General features: G+C 40.3%; 1 protein-coding gene across 1 annotated transcript in view; it reads right to left on the reverse strand.

The window, feature by feature from the left end:
- astn1 (astrotactin 1) overlaps positions 1-23,654 on the reverse strand; it is a 421,252-nt gene that overhangs the window by 320,348 nt on the left and 77,250 nt on the right. The window contains exons 2-4 of the mRNA XM_053438754.1: positions 17,887-18,068; positions 3,510-3,760; positions 2,909-3,051 (exon numbers count right to left, since the gene is read on the reverse strand). Coding sequence (XP_053294729.1) covers positions 2,909-3,051; positions 3,510-3,760; positions 17,887-18,068 — 576 coding nt within the window. The remainder of the gene's footprint in view (positions 1-2,908; positions 3,052-3,509; positions 3,761-17,886; positions 18,069-23,654) is intronic.

Genomic DNA, 23,654 nt, shown 5'->3' on the forward strand with positions numbered 1-23,654 from the left:
GCGATACTGTCGATCAATATTTTAGCGTTTTGGCCTCAAGAATATTTTCCTTACTTGCATGGTGACCTCTATACTCCTCACATTGACAGACAACTCCGGCTCAGTGCTATTGTGAACTCTCAGCTCTCAATCAACTCAGAGCCAAGTGTGAGCTCTGCCGTACATGAACTTGCATTGAAACAACACAGCCCGCTGAGATACGTTTTGCAGTATGGGTTCCCAATACTTATGAATCCATAAACCTCGGGCACTGTGAGTTAAATACATGTGTATCTCTCACATATTTCTATTTAGATTAATGTAAAAAATATTCAAATTGAAGCTGAGACTTGGCACTGTAAGGCCTGGTGCACACAAGAGGTTTTCCAACAGGCAGATTTGAATTACAGATTTATCCTATTTTTAATATTTTAATGATTTGAATCTGCACACTAGATGATTAGGCCAGTATGTAAGACCACACACTTGCCCTTCGTAGTAAACAATTTCACATTGGTGATTCGAGAGACATCGTAGAATCTCTGTGATTCTTCTTTTTGTTCCTCTGTTTTTTTGGTTGTATGTGCATTACAGCCATCTTCTGAGCTGGAGTGTGGAAAACAAAACAAAAATTGAGGAGGACCAAAGTCGTGGGTTGGATCTAGTCATGGCTGAGCAGGCAGAATGGGTTTATAGATTTTGCAGCACGAGCTGGAGGTGAGGTGGGAATTTGTTGTTTTTAGTTTCAGCAAAACAAGTAGGCAACATCCGCCTGGTGACGCTTCTTGGTCACCTCTGTCTCATTGGCTATTTCTTTATTGTCAGATGTTTGATATTTAATTCAAGATCGGGGAGGCTCCAACTCAATCTGTAGCATTCAGATATTTTGTAAACCCCTCGAACAACAGGGTTATTCTGACAGATAACCTGCACTGACTGGCCTCTAGTCGGGATCACCCTAACAATTGTCAGAAGGTGCAAATCGGGTCAAATATCCGGCCAATTAACCTTTTGTGTGCAGCAACTCTAAGATAACAGCCATTTTATGTCACACTAAATGTGTTAAAACCCATCAGAATGGACGGTATCACATTCTACCAGTTATACTTCTTGATTTACTTTTACTGAGGCAAGTGAAAACAGGCATGACTTAATCGTGAAATACCATCAAAATATAGGTTAACTGAAAAAAGAAGGGTGAACCCTAACCCACAACAAATTTCCTGATATATATATATTTTTCTTATTGTGCAAATTCAATTTTCTAAGTGACCTCACCAAGTGTTCTATATTCCCTGCAGGGTGCTGCTATACCAGCATTGTCTGTTCCATCTCATTAACCATCTTAAATGTATAATGCACAGGATATATCTGCTTCCATCCCGTCTGGGGTGGGGCTGTTTGGGTTTTCCAAGAACGGTGTGTGACAGCGCTGTCATCATAAACTATCTCTTGGTAAACCGGAGCATAGAATGTGCTGCTAATAGACTTCAGGCATTATACCTGAGTCAAAAAATATTCTTCTTCACGGGGCAAATCCGCGTGGGTTAAAAATATCTTCTCCAAAACAATAGTCTTGACTAGCATGTGTACACTTTTTAGTACTTAAAGTGGTATGAATAACCTCCATGAAAGAGTAACTACAGTTTGGATCCTTGCAACTGATTCGTTGCCACACTGTGAAAACAGATGATCAGTCCATACTTAGTATGCTTTGTCCCTTTAAAGATATTTTTGTACAGAGGGATAACATTTCCATGATTGTGAAAGTCACATTTAAATCCTGGTCTACATCCATTTACTCCCCACCTATATGAGAAGAAAAAACATTGTTAAGGTATTTCATTAAAAATCCAATTAGTTTTTACGGCTTCATGCAGATCATTTAAATCATTGCAATTTTTTTCCGTCAGTGTAATTATATAGTTTCCTGCTTGGAAAATATATTTTCTTCTATTCTAATACCCTCCCCTGTACAGGCAACTGTAACCTTTTTTGACAACCCATCTTATTACTTTGTTTTTATGAAGAAATGTTAGGGCTGCGGAGGAGGGAAAAATACATAACGCATATGAATTAGATAAGTTGAAGCTTCTGCCGCACAGTCTAGATACTTTCTAATTTAAAATGATCAAAAAAGTTTTATGAGCGCAATAAAAGAAGAACCGAATGTTTCTGTATCTGAACCTGCAAGTGGCTTATTGTAAGTAAGAGGGGCAATAATAAAATAAACCATATTTCTGCATTAAATAAAGCTTCTCTCAGATTGACAACATACAAATGGCTTTAGTTATATTAAGGATTTGTCTGTATCAAGACACTCTGGGTTTCCATCCACTGGTTGGTATTTGATCATTTTCGAGGGATTTTGTCTTTTCTAAAACTCGACTGCAGGAGTAAATGTCATGCAGACCTACATCCCTTTGGTTTGTAAAGGGTAGAATAAAAATAAGCTTTGAAACGAGATGTATTATTTATTACACTAAAATAATCGTTAAAAATAGCATGAAAAAGGACCCATAGATGCTGCGTGGTCAGCACCTTGTCAGTTAGCATCACAGCTTTCTACAATATTATATTTGGTCTCATTGTGGAGTTTGTGATTGTGCTTGCCCCACTGAACAGTGATGGGAGAAAGAAAGGAAAGCTGACATAAGGAAGGAAAATGTTAAGCATGGTGAAGGTGAAGATTAGAAGAGCATCTGTGAGCAGCATGATGTTCCTCTGACCACAGCTGCTAACGGAGAATGAAGGAAAACAAGATGAAAGTACACATAAGCTCCATATTCACAGACGAAAAACTGAGACAGAGAGGAAATGGAAGGTGCAGCCATTTTGTTGATCTAAAAGATACCATACAATTGGGCCTTCAAGCTTGTTTTAGATTTTTTTCCAGGTGTACCTATTTGGACCTTACCGTACAACTCACCAGGCGTGAGGTCCATATGGTTCTTGTCGTTGCAGCCCTGGAGGGAGTCCAGGGTGCGGGTTACTTGGCTGGCAAATTCATCACCGCCGTTCATACATTCCCGCTGCAGATGGTGACGCAGGTCGGTGATGTCGTACTCGTACCTTTGGATGAGGTAGATATCAATGAATGTCACATGATCTTGACTCATCTGAATGAGAAAAGAAAAGCTCACAAGTGGCGATTGTGCTTGATGGGGCATTTCAAATGAGAATTTGGGGCAGAATGTACTGAGCAGAACAAGCGCTAACATTGGCGTCGCTTCCCGATGCTGAACATGCAAAGTTTCTGCCAAGTGCTGTAAATGCTAATGGTTCTGTGGCATAAAGCAAAAAATTCCTTTTAGTAATGTTAAGCCTCATTTCATTTAAGACTGATATAATTTAATAATAGTAAAATACTTCTACTGTCTGGATGATGAATTTCACTCATTTCTTTCCTCTTGTAAAATTTAGAATGAAAAGCAACATCCACCGGTTATGCATCTAACAATCTGGTTACTTCCAGGTACTTTGCGTTTAACCATTTCACATTCGTTCATCCACTCGAACCCTACTTGTACCCGTCGAGAATCGGGGTCTCCCGGATGCTGAGCGTGCCGCTGGAGTTTGGCCCCTGACCCCGGGAGTTCCTCAAACTTTCCCGGGCCTGGCCCCCCATCAGCACTGAGGGGATGTAGTGGATCTCATTAGCCGCCTCAGCACTGGCACTCTTCTGGGGCTGAGGGATGCGGCGGCGTTTGCACCAGCGCCTGCGGGTGTAGAGGATCAGGACCAGACACAGGATGGACAGCAGAAGGGCGATCATCCCGCCCTGAGGGAAGGAGGGTGGCATTTGGAGCAGAGAGAGAGAGAAAAAAGGAGAGAGCTTCAAAGGCGAGAACAGAGTCAGAGATTCATGCCAAGTAGAATGTGAATCAAAGTCAGTCATGATGACAGCAGTATAATTTCAAAAACATTTCAGATGGAATTTAATGAAAAACACCTACAGTGTTTTTAAATGACAGAGGCTGCCCTGCTTCTGTGCAGCCATTTAACCTTGAAGGAAAGCACGGGGAAGTGCACAATATAGCTGCTGATTGATTGCTAGTAATTTAAGGCAATTTGGAGCGTGTGCAGGGTCAAAAGCCACAGCAAGCTACACATGCCCTGTGATTAGCTATGTTTGAACAAAATGTATCCACACTAACAGTAATGACATCAATGTCACCTCGTTGAAGCGGAACTTCTCAACTTTGGGAAAATTTGTGCAGTTTGGTTATAGAAGGATGAAACTACATAAAAACAAAGTTGTGGTTTTTCTTTCTGAGCACAGGAACTTATTCGACTCCACGGGTTGTGTAGCTTTTTCCCCCCACATATTCTAGGGCACCTTTGTTAAGTTTAAATTCCTGTTCATTGCAGAAAAATGTTAATGATAGGTTATAACATTGTGGAAGTATTTGCTGAAATTGGGGAGTAAACTGAAGATTGTAGAGGAACAAAAATTGTTGCCAGATTAAAGCATCAAATGGTGTTGGAATTAGAACCAATCACATTCATCTTCTCCTACAAATAAGTATCCTGTATTCTGACTCACTGTTTGCTTTTTATGGTTGACATTAAAAAAGGACAAGACAATGTGATATCTTATAAAGATCTTGTAACCTACATATAAACAGCTCATGGACATATTAACAATGTTGAAAACTAGATTTGTATTCAATGCCATTGCTTTGCCTGTGAATACTACGCCGGTGGCCGGTGCTCTTATCAAGATAGAGCATGTTTGATAATCTGGCTTTCACAGCAGCCAGTGCTTAGCTGCTACGGTCTTATGCTTGTGTTCTTTGTGTTTGCTCGCTATCTGATCAACGCCCACTTAGTGGGTAAATAACAATATCAGTGTTTGCTGTTTTATCATTTTTTTCTTGCAAATAAGGCTTTCTGAGCCCCTGCCAAGCCATTGTTATCATTGTGTAGCCTATATATACTTACAATTATTAGCAATGTGTTATTTTTTTTAAAATCAAACTATACAACTTATTTCCATACGAATGCAAGAAAACATGCATAATCAAAGTACATTTTATAGCATGTTTAATTTAAATGGATCTATTTCTAATGAGAAATAAGGGTATGAAACATGACCACCTTCATTTTGTCTACTGGTGTCGGTGGAGCGCCTGCTGGGCTACTGGGGACAGTGCTTGTTGTACAGTCTGACAGCAGCAGGAGCGACCCTTTGAACCCTGCAGGTGGAGCTGCCCAGTGCTGTCACAGTGGAAAGAGGACTTGGCCAATCTCTCCCTCTCCCTCCACTGTATCCAGGGGGCATGGCAGGACAGAGCCTGCCCTCTTGACCATTTCAATCAGTCTTTTCCTGTCTGCTGTTGAGATGCCGCAGCCCCAACAGACCACTTCATAACAAATGGCTGATGTCACCGCAGAGTCATAAAAGGTCTTAAGTAGTGTACCCCCCCCCCCCCCCCTCCCCACAACCCCAAAGACCGACGTTTCCTCAGCAGATACAGTCGGCTCTGGCCTTTCTAGTATTGTGTATCATAACTGTCGGTCCAGTTTACAATGTCATCCCTGAATGTGTACTGGTGTGGGTGGGTGGTGTTTGGTGCCCAGCAGGACTATATCAACAGCTCATTGGTTTGTTCCAGTGTTTACCTGGAGACTGTTTCACTGACACCAGCCCACAAAGCCAGGGGTTGGTCTTGCATACTCCTCATAAGGGAGAGACGTTTCCCTTTTTAACATCTCAAAAATAATTCAGCCCAAAGAGGTACAACTCTCCAATATTTGACCAAAATCCTTAACTCTTAACAGCACTAGCTGCAAAAAAACATTTTCAGAAAACAAATCAACTTGGTGAATAGCAATAATTGGCAAAACTAAGACAAAAGTTTCTATGAACTGGATTTATCATTCAGAAAGTTGCCCCGTTGGTTTTTTAGTTTTTAGGCTACATCACACTGCAAGTTTTAGAGGCGCTAAAAAATAAGTTCTGACCTTTTTTGTTTGAAACTGAGATGTTAGTACAGTGATGTAAACACTTATAACCGCTTTCTGATTTTTTTTTTCATAACGTACGCATTGCTGATTAGTCAGGCTCCTATCACATGAGCCCTTTCCAGAAGAAAACAACAGGCATTAGCCTCGGCTGCAAGTGTTGAACGCAACATGGATAATCAATTACAAGCATTGCCGATCCATTTAATTCTGCATTTTACAATAATACAGCTGCTTCCATGTTTAGAAGACAAGCTACTATCTGAGCCTTCTGCCACAATTCTGCAACAAACAACCAAATGCTTGATGTGCTCCAGGAAGCCTCATACCATATGACCGGGTCATTTCCCATGACCACTATTGTTTTAATCATTCCCTTTCACATTTTTATGACATGTGAGGCAGATTATGGGAGTTGAAGGATTCAGTAGCATCCACACCACCACCACCACCACCACCCATGGGCATAGAGGACTGGGCACAGGCATAAGATGGACAGATGAAGGGCACTGAGCCTGCCCTGGGGACAGGGTTAGCAAGGGGACAGAGGCAGAATCAGACGGAAAGTGGAGAGAAAGAGAGACAGCGAGATGGAGAGAGTCAAAGACAGAGTGGAAAAGGCGAGAGCTAACTCAAGAGAATCTGGCCGAGAAGGAGCAAATGGATCAAAGTCAAAGCCCAGTCTGAAGAGACACAGGAAAGAGACAGTGAATGTCAGTTTGATATCTGTTTTTATACATGGAAGATATAAGGACAATGAGAACAGATTTCTGGACGGTTTGATTTAAGTGATTCTTTGTCTAATTCCATTATTTACATTATCACAGAATGGGATAATTTACATAAAGTGACAGGGGAGATGAGATAACATGCAGACATGAGCGAAATGTGGATTTAATGTTGCATGTACAGCATCCATGCTCCTGCCTAATCTGATGCTACCCAGCTGAGAAGTGAAATCAAAATCAGATACTCTGTGCAATTGAAAATATGTCAGAGAGTTATGAAAATGTCAAGGTGACAGCTCAAAGAGAGGAAGTCTGCAGCAATTTGCCACCAGTGATGAATTGAAAAAAAGGGGTGAATCCATCTCAGTCAGACGAGTACAAGCCTAATGGATACAGATGTTTGGGTCAGGGTACGTGTTGCACAGTCAGTAAAGACACAAAGTGATCCAAAACATCATTTCTGTTTTCCTTAAAACATACTGTTACAACAAAATGACAAAGGTCAAACAAATCACAACACCAAGGGTTAAGTAAAACCTGCAGTGAAGAATTTGAATCAGTCACACAAGCAGGGTTGTGAAAAGATGCTAAGTAAATATGATCAAATGAAACGTGTATTCAAATCTGTATTTCTTTTTTCTTTTTTAAATCCCTTTTCAAATATGTTAGGACTTGAGCGCCTGAATAGAACCAGGGGATTTAAGTTGATCAATTTGAATTTCTGGCAAAAGTAGCCTTCTATTTGCATAGTTTGTTTGCCTAATCTGCATAATCAAGGACATTAACAAATGATACAGGCCACTCATACAGGAACTCTTTATCCGTGAGACCACAGTAATTTGCCCTGTAATGAATACATTTGCTGCACCTTGAAAGCCATTGATGAAGTCCACAGTGAATGCTCCTCGCACGTCTTATAACAGGCAACAAATTGAATGAAGTGAATATTTCCCTGCATGCTTTACTCCACATCTCTTTGACAAACGAACAGCCTTGGAACTTGACACTCGACAAAGGATTGAATGGGATGGGAAAGAGGTTTGCAAGAGACAAAGAATGTTCACTAAACTGCTGCAGTTCACAACTCTACAAAGCATTTTAGCCTCTTTAAGCTTTTTGAAGTAGGATTTCGCTGCCTTTATTGTACAGCCTCCCTTCTTTCATTAAAAGCATTGCATCGGTATCAAGACGCTATTTCCAGCAAAAAAGTAACTAATAAAAAAGAAAACTGTATTTTATCTGATTAGTATCAAGAGGCTGAGCGAAGTGATTCATTTATTTCATGTATAAATACAATGCATTGATACATCTCTACATTTATGTTAGACACTGTATTTTCTTTTAATGTCGTAAATATCGTTGCTTTGCTGATGTGCTCTGTTACACACGACACCTTCTGCACTCCTGTCCGTCCTGGGAGAGGGATCACTCAATTTCTCTCTGATATTTCTATGTAACCCCCCTTCCTCCTCTTATCACTCCTCACATTCACTGTCGCCAAGGCCCCTGTTGTTCAGAAGAAACAGATCCCAGCTGTCTGATGTTACTGATCGTCCCAAATGATGGAAATCCAGGCGTGACTGTTGCTGGCTGGTCATCCACAGTCCACACAACCATAGCTCTGTGTTTTAAGTTGTAACCTGACGAGAGATTCAAAGCACTCCACCGGTGGTAGGTTAGCTGCACGGGTGTGATAGAAACACAGAACCACCTGTGTAGACAAGACATCACTATTGATTCAAAATGACAAGGACGAAAAAAAAGTGGTGTGGGGGGGAAACAAAAGGATGAGGGAGAGATGACCTGTCACCGGAGGCAGGATTCTTGTGCAATTTAGAGTCATGTAAACATGTCAAGTTGTGATTTGATTTTGTCAAAATATAAAAAAAATAGCTTGTCATGTTTCAAAATGTCTTTACCGTTAGAAGAGAGGTTCAATGTGGTCAAATAAAGAGCAGCTGTATGGAAACCTTCTCATTTGATAACTGAGCATATGAATATATATAACTATTGAAGTGCAGATGTGATGCTCAGTGCCACCGTTGTCTATTCAACACAGAGTAAACTAGAATAAGATGTCAAACGTCAAGTACTTCAAATGGTTCTCAATCAAGTCTACCGCAGTGACATATATAATTCAAACCCATCAACCTGCATTAGCGGCCATCTATAGAGGGGCTAGTATAGAAGATATGGAAAAAGCACAATTTAATGCTCGGCATTACTTGGAGTCAAAGTGAGGACTAAGTGGACTCCGTCCTCTTATCGAGCCAATAAAACCAAACCACATATCAAAGCATGCCAGCTCTCCAGACCCATAATCCACTTACTAACGGATGAGGATGATGTTATAATGGCTCCAGTGCTCCTCATGACTTACACTCCTGTCTTGCAAGTTCTGAATGGAGGGGAGATGAGGCGGCCTTCCTCAGTTTGACACAACAGGCATGGTCCTCAAACTGAGCTATCAATCTGTCACTTAGGAGGCATTAGGACGCAGCAAGGCGGAAAAGATCTCCACTATCTGACAGCTACAAGATAGCAAGAGGAAGTTCCTTTCTTTGAATAGAATAAAACCTTATCATAGCCAAGAGGCTGATTGGATTCAATATCGAGACCAAATATTAATGATGGAAAATGACAGTATTCATGCACTGAATCCTCTCATGCACAGGCTATTATGCTAATTCCTGAATCCAGGGTTTGAGTTTTCAAAGTTAAATATTGAATGAGGAGAAATGGAATGAAATGAAACTTGAGAGGAGGGGATTTTTTGAAGGGGGGCTGCACGATCCGGAGCTGATTTTGACATTGAGCTAATGTGAAGTCACAACCCACTGAAAAGTATTATTAATGAGAGAAAAGGTTTTCATAATTACTTTCCTTTTTCTGACAGGACTACATGTAGCATATCACGTTCTTGTCATGTGTGTTTATCGAAGCAAATTTTCATAATTGGGTTATAAATTTAGCTCCACGTCTTTTAGGGCAGCAACAAGAAAATTGCAATACTTGTGTAATGCATTATGCAATTTTAAGGAACATGATTTGCTATCATGCAATATCATTTAATATTCTGCAATACTACACGCTATGCTGTACTCTAATGGCCCCCACATGTGATTTAAAATATTTCCCAATTACTCCTCATTAATACCAGTTATGTTTAAAAATTGTATTTTTACTGTTGAATTATACGTCCTTTCAAATCTAACTTCACGTTTCTTGATATCTATGTGCACTTTTCATATTGTGAATCTCTATCGGCACAAATGTTTTACTGCTCAAGTGACTTTCATTTGCCAAAGTTTCACTGCGCAAATCCAAAACTCATTTTTTCGCTCGTTGAGACATGACTAATTCATTTGGTGGCGGTGAATGAGAGGTGGCAAATCACCGCGTATCAACAAATACTGTGAAAATTAGAAATATGCGGTAGATTGCAAGGAAAATAATGAATTAGGTGTTCCGCACAAAACCCTAGGATATTCAATTATGATTAGTCGGGGAATTGGGATGATTATTTACTCCTCTGGTTCAGATGCCTTGTCCTGAGGAGCAGAATGTCATGCAATGTAATCAGACTTTAAATAGAATACACATCACACTACTTTCCCATCTTTTTTCAACCCTCACCCTATCTCTCAATTTGAAAAAAAAAAAAGAACGAGAAATGTATTTTCTTTTATAGGACAACGACACTGCAGAGCTAGTTTATTACACCATCTAAAATGTAATTGAATTATAAAATATCAGCAAGGCTGATGCTTTCAATCTCCGCATTTACGAATTAAATAAATTCGTAAATGGTGGCAAAAACATGTCCCTTTATATCTCAGTGGTGTGTGCGGCCATGAAGAAAAGTATTACCAAGCAGGTACGGCAGCAGCTTGTACAGGAAATTAAATTGAGGCTAAAAGTCCATGGTTCTCTTTTAGTCTGTGTGATGGCAGTGTGGTGCCCTCTACATTTGCAAAGGGACAATAAATCAGCCAAGCGGCATGTAACATTGCAGCCCCTGTGCAAGTCTGATTTATTAAAAGCATGCCGCCGCCTTCATAAGACACTGGGCTTCTCGCTCAAATCCCAACATGGAGCGGAAATGATTTGACGCCAATGCCGTATCAAGTCTGACTGACTTGTCCTTGCGCTCACTGATACTCAGCTTGAGGCACAAAAGAGACACAAGAGTGGAAAGAAAAATAAGAACAAAAAAAAATATTTAAATAACAAAACACATTTCATAGGCTTCATAGTTTGGCAGTTTAGTCCTTTGACTTTCTGGTTATCCAACACTTCTCTTGTCACAACATTTAGCAAATAGGATGACAACATAAGCGCTGTTATTTTAAAGTAGACTTGTCTAATATGTGTTCCATGTTGTGACAGGTGAAAGGACAATGCCTTGTAGCTGCAGTGGCGACCTTTAGTTTGCTCTATTAACAGGGAAGCTTCGATACATCATCCTGTGAAAGAAAAGGAAACAGGAGGAAAAACTGTGCTAAGCAGCTGTTAGCAGTCCAGTTGCTCAGAACTATGTTTCCAGCCAACTGACATTAAACTATGTTTTATATTCACCCTTCTTTACGCTCTAATGTTAACCAACTCGCGAGCAGCTGCTATGGCCATTGAAAGCTTTTGTGGTCGTGCTCGGGTCCACGAACAGCAAGCCACGTTTTAATAATTGAGCCCATTGGAAGCTATTTGGCAAGTCGGAGAAAAGAGTTGACCAATCAGAGCTTTGCATGTGCATTTAAAAATACTGACCCACCGAGCTACCTAAAGCCTGCTACATCTTTTTTTATACATATAATCTTATTTTTCGCCATGGCCTTTGATGTGGATCGGATAGTATGGTGAGAACTTCCTGTCATGATTGCCTCCTAATATTATGTACCTCATGACGTCCTATTCTTGTTTTTACTGCTGTAACCGGCCTATGTTGGATATGTTGGACCTCTTTGTAAAGATCCTTTTAGATGATTCGTGTCAACACAAGAATGAATAACTCTATTTAGTACATGCACATGTTGATGGCAAACTTTTTAACCCCAGATGCTAATTCTCCAAGGCTACATCCATAACAATACATTTTGCTTTTAAATGGTGTTTTAAGTCCACTTGGGTGTTTTAGCTCCATATCGGTAATGATGTCCATCCATGCTAATGCACCTGAAAAGGCAGGTTGTCTACACAGAAAACACTACACACAAGAAGCAACAATGGTCTAAACTAAGATGACGGATTTCCTGTCTTGGACTGATGGCGAGCAGGAACTGCTACTGACAGTGAGTGCATGTGATTGAGTAATATAACGTTTAAATAATATTTAATCTCCTCTGCTCTCTATTGATTTGTTATCATTATATTGTACTGTTGATGTTTTTCCCTTGAAAATGTTTTTTGTTATATTTGTTTATTTTCATGTCGTATATTTTATTAAATCTATACTCTTAAAGTTGAAAAATAAACACAAGAAACGTCATCAGAAATGGTGACAAGCCTGAATGCCATAAATAGAGCCGTGCAAGTTTTAAGACAATTTGTGGACGCTAATTATTTTCTCCTCTTTGTCCAGGAACAACTGCCCCTAAGAGCTCACACAGCTTCATTGTCAATTGAAGATTACACATTCCGTTTGTAATGTGATCCATTGCTGGTGTGAGTGCAGTTTTAAAGAAAAGGAATCCTTTTTCTATTGAAACGGGGATTTTCATTTAGTTGTTTTGTTTTTGTGGAAAAACTAACCCCGCGGTGCTGTGTTGTCTGCATCAGAGATTCAGCAGCACAACAAACAGGCGAGGCGCTCGGGCTGTGTGCCTTCCCCGCAGCCCATAGGGGAGCTATGGATTGGTGCGTCTCGCTCGGCAGGCTTTTCAAAAACACGCCAAGCTGTGATGCTCAGACAGCGGCTCAGGGGGGCTGGGACTGAGCCGAAGCTGCAGCTTTACAAGTGGTCAGGACCGCATCGATTTAAGATTCATTCAACCAATGCCATCAATCCAGGTTTTAGACGGGTCACCGTATGAATGTCAATATACCGCAAGCAGCGCTGCGTTGAGTTGACCGTCTCCTCCAATAGACAGAGGCTATTGTGTGTGAGTGTGTGTTTGTTTGTGCGCAAGAGAGAGAGAGAAAGAAAAAATCCCTGTCTCTTGATAATAATTATTCCATTACAGGTTCAATATGTCTTCGAGAGATTACTGGAAACGTGACATTATTAACTGTGAAATTAATTATGGTACAACATGGAGTGCTAGCTATAATTGTTAAAGATAACCTACCGTAATGAAATACATTTTCATGATTAGAAAAAAAATATATATTTTTTAGGCAAAATATCCTGATGAGATTTTCTTGTTAAATCTTCTAGTCTAGCATTTCCAACTGTATTTGAAAGTTTTGAAAGCTGATTTGACTGCATATAGTTTGGATGTTAATTGTTATATCAATAAATATGAAAGAAAGTAAGGAAGAAAATATTTCTCTCTAAATAAAATAAAAAGGAATTTCATTTTTCTACATGGATTTTACTAGCACAGGGGTTTTAAATAGTATCACAAGGGAGATACAATTGACAGACAATATGAGTAAAGGATTAACTGAAGAAAAATGCTGCGGTCAAAATTTCCTAGGGGATTTTGCACCACTGGGACGTTCTGGCCCTGCATCTTACCATAGTTGTGTACACTCTCAAGTGATCAAAGGTTCCTGCTGAAATCTAATTATACTGTTTTATCAAGACAAACGTTACTTTAAAGTTGTTTTAGGGGATGTAAAGTGTTTACCACAATCACAGAAGTAGCGCTCTGAGACAAATTAATCTGGGAGCTGTCGTTTAATTAAATTAAGGCCGTTGGTGTATTGGCTTTTCTTTTTTTTAAACCTGCACATTGTCAAATATGTGTAAGGCCCAGAGAGAGCAAAGAGAACATAAAACCAGATTTGTTTGCATTTGTGCAAAAGGAGCCACACCTTCCTTATCCTCTCTAGTCCTTTAAGGCTGGTAGAATGTTTGTATGTGAAATCATTTCCCGTATATTTCCCTAAAAAAAGTCACAATTTAGTAATGAAATGGGTATAAACCAACAAATCTTAGATTCAAACAATGGTATTAGTTATTCCACTACTTATAGATATTTTTGACGAATGCATTTTATTAAAAAAGGTGTAGATGCTGTATCGAAACCTTTTCTACACTGCACAGGACAATGTGCTCAAAAAGCTAAGCTAAGCTAAAACTAGTCAAAAGTGTAAAATACAACTCTTCTGCTATGACTGCAGTTCAATAAATAGCTTTTAGTTAGTGGATGTAATTATTACATCTCTTTCAAAATGTGTTTCCTTTTTTTTAAATCATAATAAGCGTATCTATAAAGATATAAAGTAATAACCCCCATACCACGAACCTCCTCCTGGAGACCACTGCCCTTCAGAGCTCTGTCACATCGCTCCTAGTGTTCCTTTCTCTACTCATCCAAAAGCCCCTTTTCACATTTTTAACATCAAATGTAAAGAGTAACTGGATCATCTCTAGAGAAGGTCAAATCAAATTTTGACTAAAACTATAACTATAAAATGGGATCAGGAACAATGGTGTGAGAAACTTCACTGTTCGTCTAATTTACGAACCCCAAAAAGTGAATTCACTGTGTATTGTCCCTTTTCAAACCCACAGTTCTGAATGTCTGCCAGCAACAAAGCAGACTAAAACAAAGGAGCTGTCTGGTGGTATCTGCTTCCGTTAACATCCACAACCATACGGCTCTCGCAGACTCGACTGCTCCTCACCTTTCCGATTGAGTGGGCACAGGGAGGGGCCATTTTCACACTACTGATCCACAGCAAACCAAATCTGGCCATCTTGGCCAATATCTGCACCATTCAGCCAAATACAGGGTGACAAAAATGATGTGATCCAGGCCTGTTACTATTTGGGAATTCGTGGATTTTTTGCATCATCAATGTATATGTATTTTATTGTTTATTAAAATGATTGTCTTTGATACATTTAAGTTTTAATGTGATGATGGCTCAAATAAAAAAAAAATGCACTTTATGATCTCTGAGGGAAAAAGCAAATCGAATCCAAAGCCAAAGTCCCTGTACTGTCTGAACATGATGATTGGACTGATCCATTGAAGCCCTGCAGCAAAACTGCAACTGATGAGAATTTGCTAATTAACAAGTTGAAAATATGTCTAACAATGACACACTGGAGCTTTCGAGTCCGAAAAAAGACGAACCAATCAGGACACTTTTAGTATTTGATACTCTTTTAAATACAAAGTGATTTGATTTGTCTTCACATGGCTCTGCCTTTGGGCTGAAGTTTGAACTGTCACTGTCTCACCTGGTGTCAGGACAGACATACACAAGGTGAGTCATCTATTATGGATGTCCAGCCAAGGCCAATGGAGGACACTACGGTCACCTGGTTGGATGTGAACGCGTGGGGCGAAACCATCACCTAGAGCAGTCCACATCAAAGCATGGACCATAACTGTTTTAAATGACTTGTGTCTATAAGTACAAAAGTTGGATATCGTCTTCCAACAAAAAACTGAGCAGAATGTCTAAGTTCTTGGGTAAGATTTCATGTTGGCTTTTCCAACAGACAGAAATCCCTTTTCTGGCTTCAGACCCCAGTTTTGGTGCAGTTCACTGAGCCTGATTTCCCTGTAGGATCAGGCCAATGATAAGTCTGGCTGGTCTTCCAAGCCTAAAAATACTGCAGTCCCAACTCATCCATTAGGCATAAACTGTCTTGTGGTGAGCACTGTGGCCAGGCAACGAACTGCGGCACATTTCGACTTTCTTGCTTCCTGGACTATGGTCAAGATGTGCAGACCTGGGAACAGTTCAATGTGTGTGTTTAACAAAAAAGATGGCTGCAGAACTTAACAACACAACCATTGACACAAATGTTAAAGGAAAGCAAGGACATCCTGCTAACAATTAGTGGCTTTTAACAATCTGTGAATATAATGTCAATATAGTGGGTTTAAAGGTACAATAGTAATTAGATTAGCAATAAATTAGTTAGTAGTTGACAGACAATTAAACTGGAACTTTCTATTTCTTCTTTGTTCAGCTAATTGGCGGGTGGCAACCGACGTCAAGGTGCTTTACTGTAATCAGCTGTGTGATTCAATATCCTACTTCTACTTCTTGCAACTAGAATAAAAAAAATGAATAAATTGTCTTGGTTTTCATTGTTCACACAATTTTCTTCTGTAAAGCTTTGGTTCACAGGTCAGGTTTGTTCTATTTTTTTCATTTCTATCTCTGTGCCAAACGTCTGAGCACATATGACTCACGTGTTAGATAAGACGATACACAACAGACAGTGGGCTGAGGTGAGGAGTGTGTATGCCATGCATTTGTTAGCCTGGCAAAGGAACTAGCCAGTAATGGATGAAATCAACACAAATACAGCTCTGGGTTCCCGATCAGGTTAAGGTCTTAAATATACCAATACTGCTCTGGTTCTTTTTTTCGTGTCCTAAAGAATCAAGAAGAATTCAAGTTGGATCTTAGGTCTGCATCCCTATTGGAGATCTGCACTAAACAAAAGGTAACGAGAACAAGAAAAAGCACAATGGGCTTCATTCACCAACCGTTTTCAAGGTTTAAAATGATCTGCTCAATGCCGACTCGCGCAGTTTTTAGAAGATTCTGACATTCATCGATATTTTTTTTAATCTGGTATTTGTTCTTATGTAAGAAAATAATCTACGCGCACTGAAGAGCACTCTCACAAAAACACCTGAGAGATCTAAAACAAATTAAGACATCTAAAAGTGTATACCACTGCTTCTTTATCCCAGTCACAACCTGGGCTGACTGCTACTGATATACAATGGAAGGAGGTCCAGTGACAGGTGGCTCGGTCTAAAAAAGAAAAACCTGTAACGCAGCCTTCATAGGATCCCTTTTTGTATCCACAAGGAGCTGAATAAGTGACATGGCTTTGGATTTATAGGTCAGGCCTCCAGCAGGGTGGCAAGCTGCAGCAGGGCCCGGAGATCACAGTGGCAACCCTGCTTCCATCTGTTGTCACGGTCTGCTTATATCTGCATGCTAATCCCTCTGTACCAACACCTTAATGAAAATAGCCTGGTGGCAGGGCTGCTGCCACAGCTCTTTCAGAATGAGGAATTAGCAGAGCAGCGAGCACAAAGACCCCGAAACCTGAAGTTGATGGGATGTGAAATGCAGATAGAGCAGGAAGGAAAAATGGGAGATTAGAGGAAAATCAAAGAGGTACGAAGCAGAACCTCCACACCGGCCACCTCGTTTCCACATACAAAGATGTTCACCGATTGAACCTGCACGTCCGGTAGATCGCCTTGAAGTTTGCTAATTCATGCAAAACATGCAGGGGGTAGTCAAGGTCAGTTATTTGTTATTATCACAAGGACTAAAGGTCGTTGGCATTCAGCAGGCATCGATGCGCGCCTCCCTACCTCCGTTCAGCAGATGTAGCTTCTGGCACAGTCTGGAGCTGACTAATCATTTGTGTATGCAGCTATAATATGCTTTCAATGTCTGAAAATACATATCATCCATCAAAGCACGATTGTAATGTCTTTGGGCTGGAAAAGGGCACAGGGAGTAGGTGTGGCATATCTAAGATCTAATAAATATACATTTCCTCAGGCAAGAGGAGGAAGCTGTGAGATCTAAGGATTCATTTCCCACTCTGCCGACATGGCAGATAAGGTTTGATACAGTGCAGGCATGCAAAAAATATACAACCTGAAACGGAAATATCAAACTTTTTAAATGTATGTTGCACACAGACATACAACGTTCTTTACTGCCTATAGTCTGCAGTGTCTGGATGGCATAAAAACAGGAAGGATCTCCATCTATTTTTATGTAAGTACTATGTAACCTACACCCATGCTTCATTTTGCACATGTCCATTCCCTGTCATAAAGGGTGCAGGACATGTAAAATATAGGGAAACTAAACAAGATGGCGGGATGTGTTGTATCAAAGATGATATCCCTTAAGTTGTTTATAATTTCATACATTCATATAATTTAATTAATATACATTTTAATGGAATACTAATGTGGTCAACCTTTGTTTTTTGGTTTATAAGATATTTAGAGTTTTTCTTTCTTTTAGGGGTTATGTCAAAAGAAAGGGAAATGTAATTCTACTCCAACAGAGTTTCTGCTTTGTCAACAGGACTCTTTACCATGACGGAGATGTGCAGGATGCGGAGCTCCTCCTTGGCAGAGTTGCTGGACGGGTCTTCTGTGGGCTCTGGGAGGTTCAGGCTGCCGTCCTGGTGGTGGATGTGGAAGAGCAGAGTGCCATTCTCCAGCCACTGCTGCCTCCAGCGTACCAGGGGTATGTCTTCTGAGTTCCCGGAGATCTCTGCCAGATAAAAAAGGGTAAACAAAGAGGGGACTGGATGAGAAGAGTTGCAGTTTCAATGCACATTTCCTACCAACCGTTGCCAACTTCTTGACGATCACCCACTGGGGCCGAGCAATTTATTGAAACGGAGACAGGTCGTGGTGGGGATTTAATAACGAATAGCTTGAAAGATGCACCAGATAATGAATGTGATGTGTCGATGTTAATTAGTTTCATCCAGTTTCGAGCTGTTTTGATGAGACAGGTGAATGTTCACGAGATGAAATATCTCAACTATTGGATGAATGTCAATGACCATCAGATTTGCATGATTTCCAGGATGATTATTCCTAAAACTCCTGCTTTCTATGTACAGTATCCTCACAAGGTGAAATAACAGCTAGTTCAACACAAATACCTGCACGACTGTTAGTTTTCCCACCAGCCTCGGGTGTACTTTCCGTCTAGCGGTAATTAGCAAAAAATTAGCATGCTAACAAGGTTTGGGAGAACAAAAAAAAGAGAAGAAATGATTAAACTCGAATGATAAAAAATGAGTAAACTGGGATTTTATGGAAGCAGTGGAACAGAAGAAATACTGCGCTTTGTGTCACACCTCAGTTCCTCAGACAATACATTCCACTCCGAGCTGTTTGAAGTATTAGGGATGCCAAAACACACACGCACACACACACTCAGTGCAGAAATGGAACGGATTATAAATGCATGACGGAGCTTTATGGGTGATTTTGCATTATGTAAGTCTAAAGAGTCGCAAAGATGCATCAGGCTCATAAGTCATGAGAGGCGGGAGCGCTGAGTGGAAGACAAATGAAAATAGATCACGGTAGGTCCAGCCAGGACTCCGCACTGAATCCTTCACCCAACACCACCATCAAACTGCTGCTGGACATAAAACTACTGAATGATCTGGAGCAGGTTCATGGATTTTCACAGCATATCATTTTAACAGATGATGTGCACTGATACTACAGCAGTGATACAGAGATTCCTAGGTCTGTACCAACAAAATGACTTGTTTGGTTAAAAGGACAAAGCTGTGTAGTATTCTAGTGTACACAAGATTTTCAACTCTTCAAAGAAAATATTTCAAGTAGGTCAACATTGAAAACATGAAAAGAAACAAAGGAAATAGAATGTTACTGTATCAACATGTCCATGTAAAGCAGAAATGTATTTTCAACAGAAATTTTGCAAATTTCCATATGAGAGATACATTTTTATTTTGGTTAACAGATTACCCAATCTTTGCTTGATGAGTATCAAAGCAGTTAAAGGCTTTCTAATAACATTTGTATTGTTTAGTCCGTGTTAGACACCTAACATGTCATGAATCTCACTCTCACTCACTCTCTGCAAACATCTAATTTCTCATCTATGGCTCTTTTAGAAATTAAAATGCATTATGAGCAATGTTAATTATGAAGGTGTATAAGGGATGTCGTGGAAAATAAAAATTATAAAGCAGGCAGATGGTGTATTGTGTTCCAACACTAAAGTTTTTTTCATTTATAAGATAAAAGTCCCAAACTAATTAAAGATAGACTTTTGTGGTTGTTTTTGTCATGAAACCAGCTACAGTGGACAATTTAACAAAATGAGTGGGCTACATTTTGCAATCACATTTAGCGATGAGGGCATACTTCCTTTTAGACAATACTCTGCTGTGAGTATATATAAAACTTCAGTCAATTCTGAACAGGGCTACAAGTGATAAACTGGTGTTTCACCGGGGAAATAAGGCTTCGGAAAGATGAGGATGAAATAAAAACAATGACACGATGCGGTTGCTTAAATTTGTGACTTAAATTCAAGAGATATTTTTTTCTCTTTTATCAGTTTATAATCATCCTATCTTAAACTGTACAATGTTGTGTAACAAATAAAGTTATTCATAGCTCTAATTTGCAGTATCTAATGCAGTATTTTGAAATACTGCATACACATAGCCTGACGTGGGGCGTGTTTCAACTGACCAGGAAGTAAAATTGTTCATCGCTCAATTGGATAGACCTACAACCAATCAGAGCAACGTAGTATGTGACGTATGCTAAGCAAGGTATTGTGAGTTATTTACTGGGTTCAAACCGGCCGCTTCAGCGCAGCGCTAAGCCTTAAATAACAGCTGGCTCCCATCCACTCCCATGTTAAAACTTTGTGCCGGTCACACCGGAGGCTGAAGCACCGCGAGGCAGCCTTGACGCAGCGTGGTGCTTCAGCCTCCGGTGTGACTGGCACAAAGCCGTGCAGCGATCTACTGGATCAACGGGTGATATTATTAGCGCTGCCCGGCGGTTCAGCGTCGCTTCAGTGTCCGTTGTGAACAGCCAAGCGCCGGGGCGATAGGGATTAGCGCGGTGCTCTGGCGTCGCCTCCACGTTCTGTGTTCCTCTTTCAAAATGAATGCGCTGTCGATGTCTTCTAAAACAGACTCAATGGCAGCATCTACACATCTCAGCTCGCCAGCGGCAGGCATGTTTGTTGAAAACGAATTCAACCCAAGGGCACTGTGATGACGTGGTTGATTACGTTACCGTTGATCATCTGTCAATCATCGTATAAAGCCCGCCCTGACAATCTGATTGGCCCGGTCGGGCATAATTTTTTCCCAACGGAGCGACTCCAGACCGAACCGCCCAACCTAAAAATGTTGTGTAAGTTCGTCTGGCATCCAGGCTAGCGTACACACATACTGATCAACTTTCTCATCAAAGAATCACATCTTACTCCTCATCAGGAATAACCCACTGTCTAAGGACACAACAGAACACACACACCGTCTGTGTGAAGCTGTCCCATATGAATTTAAACTCTGAACACTGATATTATGGTCATTCTGTCACACACACCTTCATATTTCACCTTTTCTCTATATAACACAGAAGTACAACATTTATCAGAATAGTTTTTCTACATAGAGTGATACATAACTGTACAGTGTAGAGAGGGGGCACCTTGGATGAATCATTCAAGGTTCACTTAGGAGCATCGTATTCAAGTGGTTAAAGCAGCACATAAAGTTCAGCATCATATTCAGTGAAAGAAGATTGCAAAGTCTATATAGTCTGTATGTCTTTAAGTTATGTGCATGCATGCAAAAGCTATTCAGCAGAGAATACTTTGAGACAAATGAACAAGGGAAAGTAGAAATATAAAACTAGAGTGATCAATACACAATTCAAACATATAAAGCATTTAAGTGCTATATTTTCTTACGTTATTGTCTAATAAAACAAGTCTATTCCCACTAGAATATTTTTTAGTAATCACTAATCAGCCTATTTGTATTCTGTAGACACTTTTTTTATAGTTCCCTTGTTGTTAGCAGGGGCCATTAATCCCTTCCAAAATTCAAATTAGGCATTTGCACATCGCATCCTGTTTAATGCTGCCATTTAAAGTATGGTGCACAGTGCACAATCTTATACTGTTTATGGATTCATTTGAACGCTGCCCCTGTGAAAGACCATTACACTAATTGCTAGCATGACCCTGTGCAGTACACAAATATGTTGCCCAAATATATTATGCTAGATCTACAAGCCATTAAATAACATAAAGCTCATTTTACACACAGATGTCACGATGAACCAAAACGGAGGAAGATAAGCACGATGCAGAGCAGAAAGGGACGGTGGGGGTGCACTAAAGGGACACAGTCCATTAGCGAATATTACATAATTGATCAAAGTCCACACGGCTCTGCTGTATGCACTGGTTTATTCGTGTAGCCGCGCGGCACCGCGATGGTTGCAGGGAGTAAATAATAATGAGGTTTAGACGTGATCAAAGGAAAAGACTAGAACTGAGTGACGCGAGCACTGCGCCGAGGCTTTGGGGAGATGGGAATTAGGACAGAGACACAGCCTGGGAAAGACCAGAAGCGCAGGGGTGAAGCTCTGACGCTTTTCACTTTCTGCTGTCACGCAAAACAAAACCTACTTATCACTGTGAGCCTTGAAAACATGCGTCAATCCGACGCTACATGGGATCATTACACTGACTGCTCCCTGTGATGTCGCTTCTAGCAAGTTATTCCTGCTGATTGCAAGCTTTTGCACAGTATTTTAAACAGTGTTTAAACTTTCAGGAGCATGTGTCACGTTGCAGCAGCAAATAGGCACCAGTTCAATGTGTGACTCAAGTGATTCAGGGCTGTATGTCTTCTGCTTTGTCGGCATCATCTGTGCCTTTGATCCAACCTTAAGATAATGTCACAACGAGGGAGGATCAAAAATCAAACCCTTGCAGTTAGTATACTATTGTTTTTAGCTAGTTATATGGGGGGAGACAATTTTACATATTAGGGCTATTTGACATATCACTGCCACTACTGCATATTAAATAGTTAAAGTGTGTTATATTGCATGAGAAAGCATGATGAAGTCATTAAGCTTAACTTTGAAAAACTGAATAACCCCAGAGGTGTAAAACAGAAGTCTGTCCTGAGCTGCTTTCAGACATGCACTGAACTCCAGACGATCTCCTGAAAGTATCCAAAGGGGAGGTATACAAGAACAGAAATGTATGAGAACACAGCAGTAGGTTATTGGGAGGATTGACTGCAAGCAAGTGGAAATGTTGATGACATTTCTAACATGTATAGAAACAAAAGGAATACAACTATCTCAGGATGAAAAAGACGAGCCTTACATATAAAAGACACAGATGAAGAAGTCAATTTAATTTTGAGAATTGGGATTCTAAAGTGTTTGGTGATTTGCGCCAACGGTATTGGTGACGTGCTGTAAATAAATGTGATGTCTGCAGTAGAATTTATGTCCTGCCTCCTGCATGCTGAGCCAACCCTCATCTGAACGAATTGAAGATTGAGACTGAAGTATCTCACCCCGGGTTTGTCATATGTAATAGAGAAACTCCAAAGAAAGTCCAGACCCCCCGAATCCAGGCCAATTTCTGGTGTTCATGTCTCAAACTGGCTCTTGATGAATGTGGTGCCAACTTCAGATTCTGTAGCATCTCACAAACCGAAGTCAGTTGGGATTCCCAGAGCAAATGGAGACTTATCCAAATAGTACAGAAGGTTCAAGGTTCACGAAGATTTATTGTCAACCCTAAAACATGAGGTACATGTGGAGGGCAGAACTAAGTACTGGCATCCTGGTAAGCAGCAATGAGCAAATAACAATACAATCTAAAAACTAAGTAGAGGTAGCAAATAAATACAATGAAACATTGTTAAAACTTTGAACACAATTAAACTCTTGCAGCCAGCACACGTTTTTCTGCTGAATAACAATGTCTACTGTGGTACTGGACATGTGGAAGTCATTAAATTGCTGCTCAATAGTGAGATGTAAGCCGTGGGCAGATGTGATGGACAGGCGACAACCAGTTAACCCCCTGTTACTTCATCACCCACCTCTGTGGGAGGAGCTGCACACACTGAAAGGAATGGGGCAGACCATTCAAGTGATGAGTATGGCTCATTCATTTGAGTAATGAAGGGAAAATGTTTTTTCAGGGAATCACAAAGCATGTATTAAAATATGAAGATACATGGATGAATTTGTTTTACCAAAGAGTGGAGAGCCACTGCTTTTGTTGGAAAAAACCTGGTGG

This window comes from Pleuronectes platessa, chromosome 13, assembly GCF_947347685.1.
Source record: "Pleuronectes platessa chromosome 13, fPlePla1.1, whole genome shotgun sequence".
Taxonomy (NCBI): Eukaryota; Metazoa; Chordata; class Actinopteri; order Pleuronectiformes; family Pleuronectidae; genus Pleuronectes; species Pleuronectes platessa.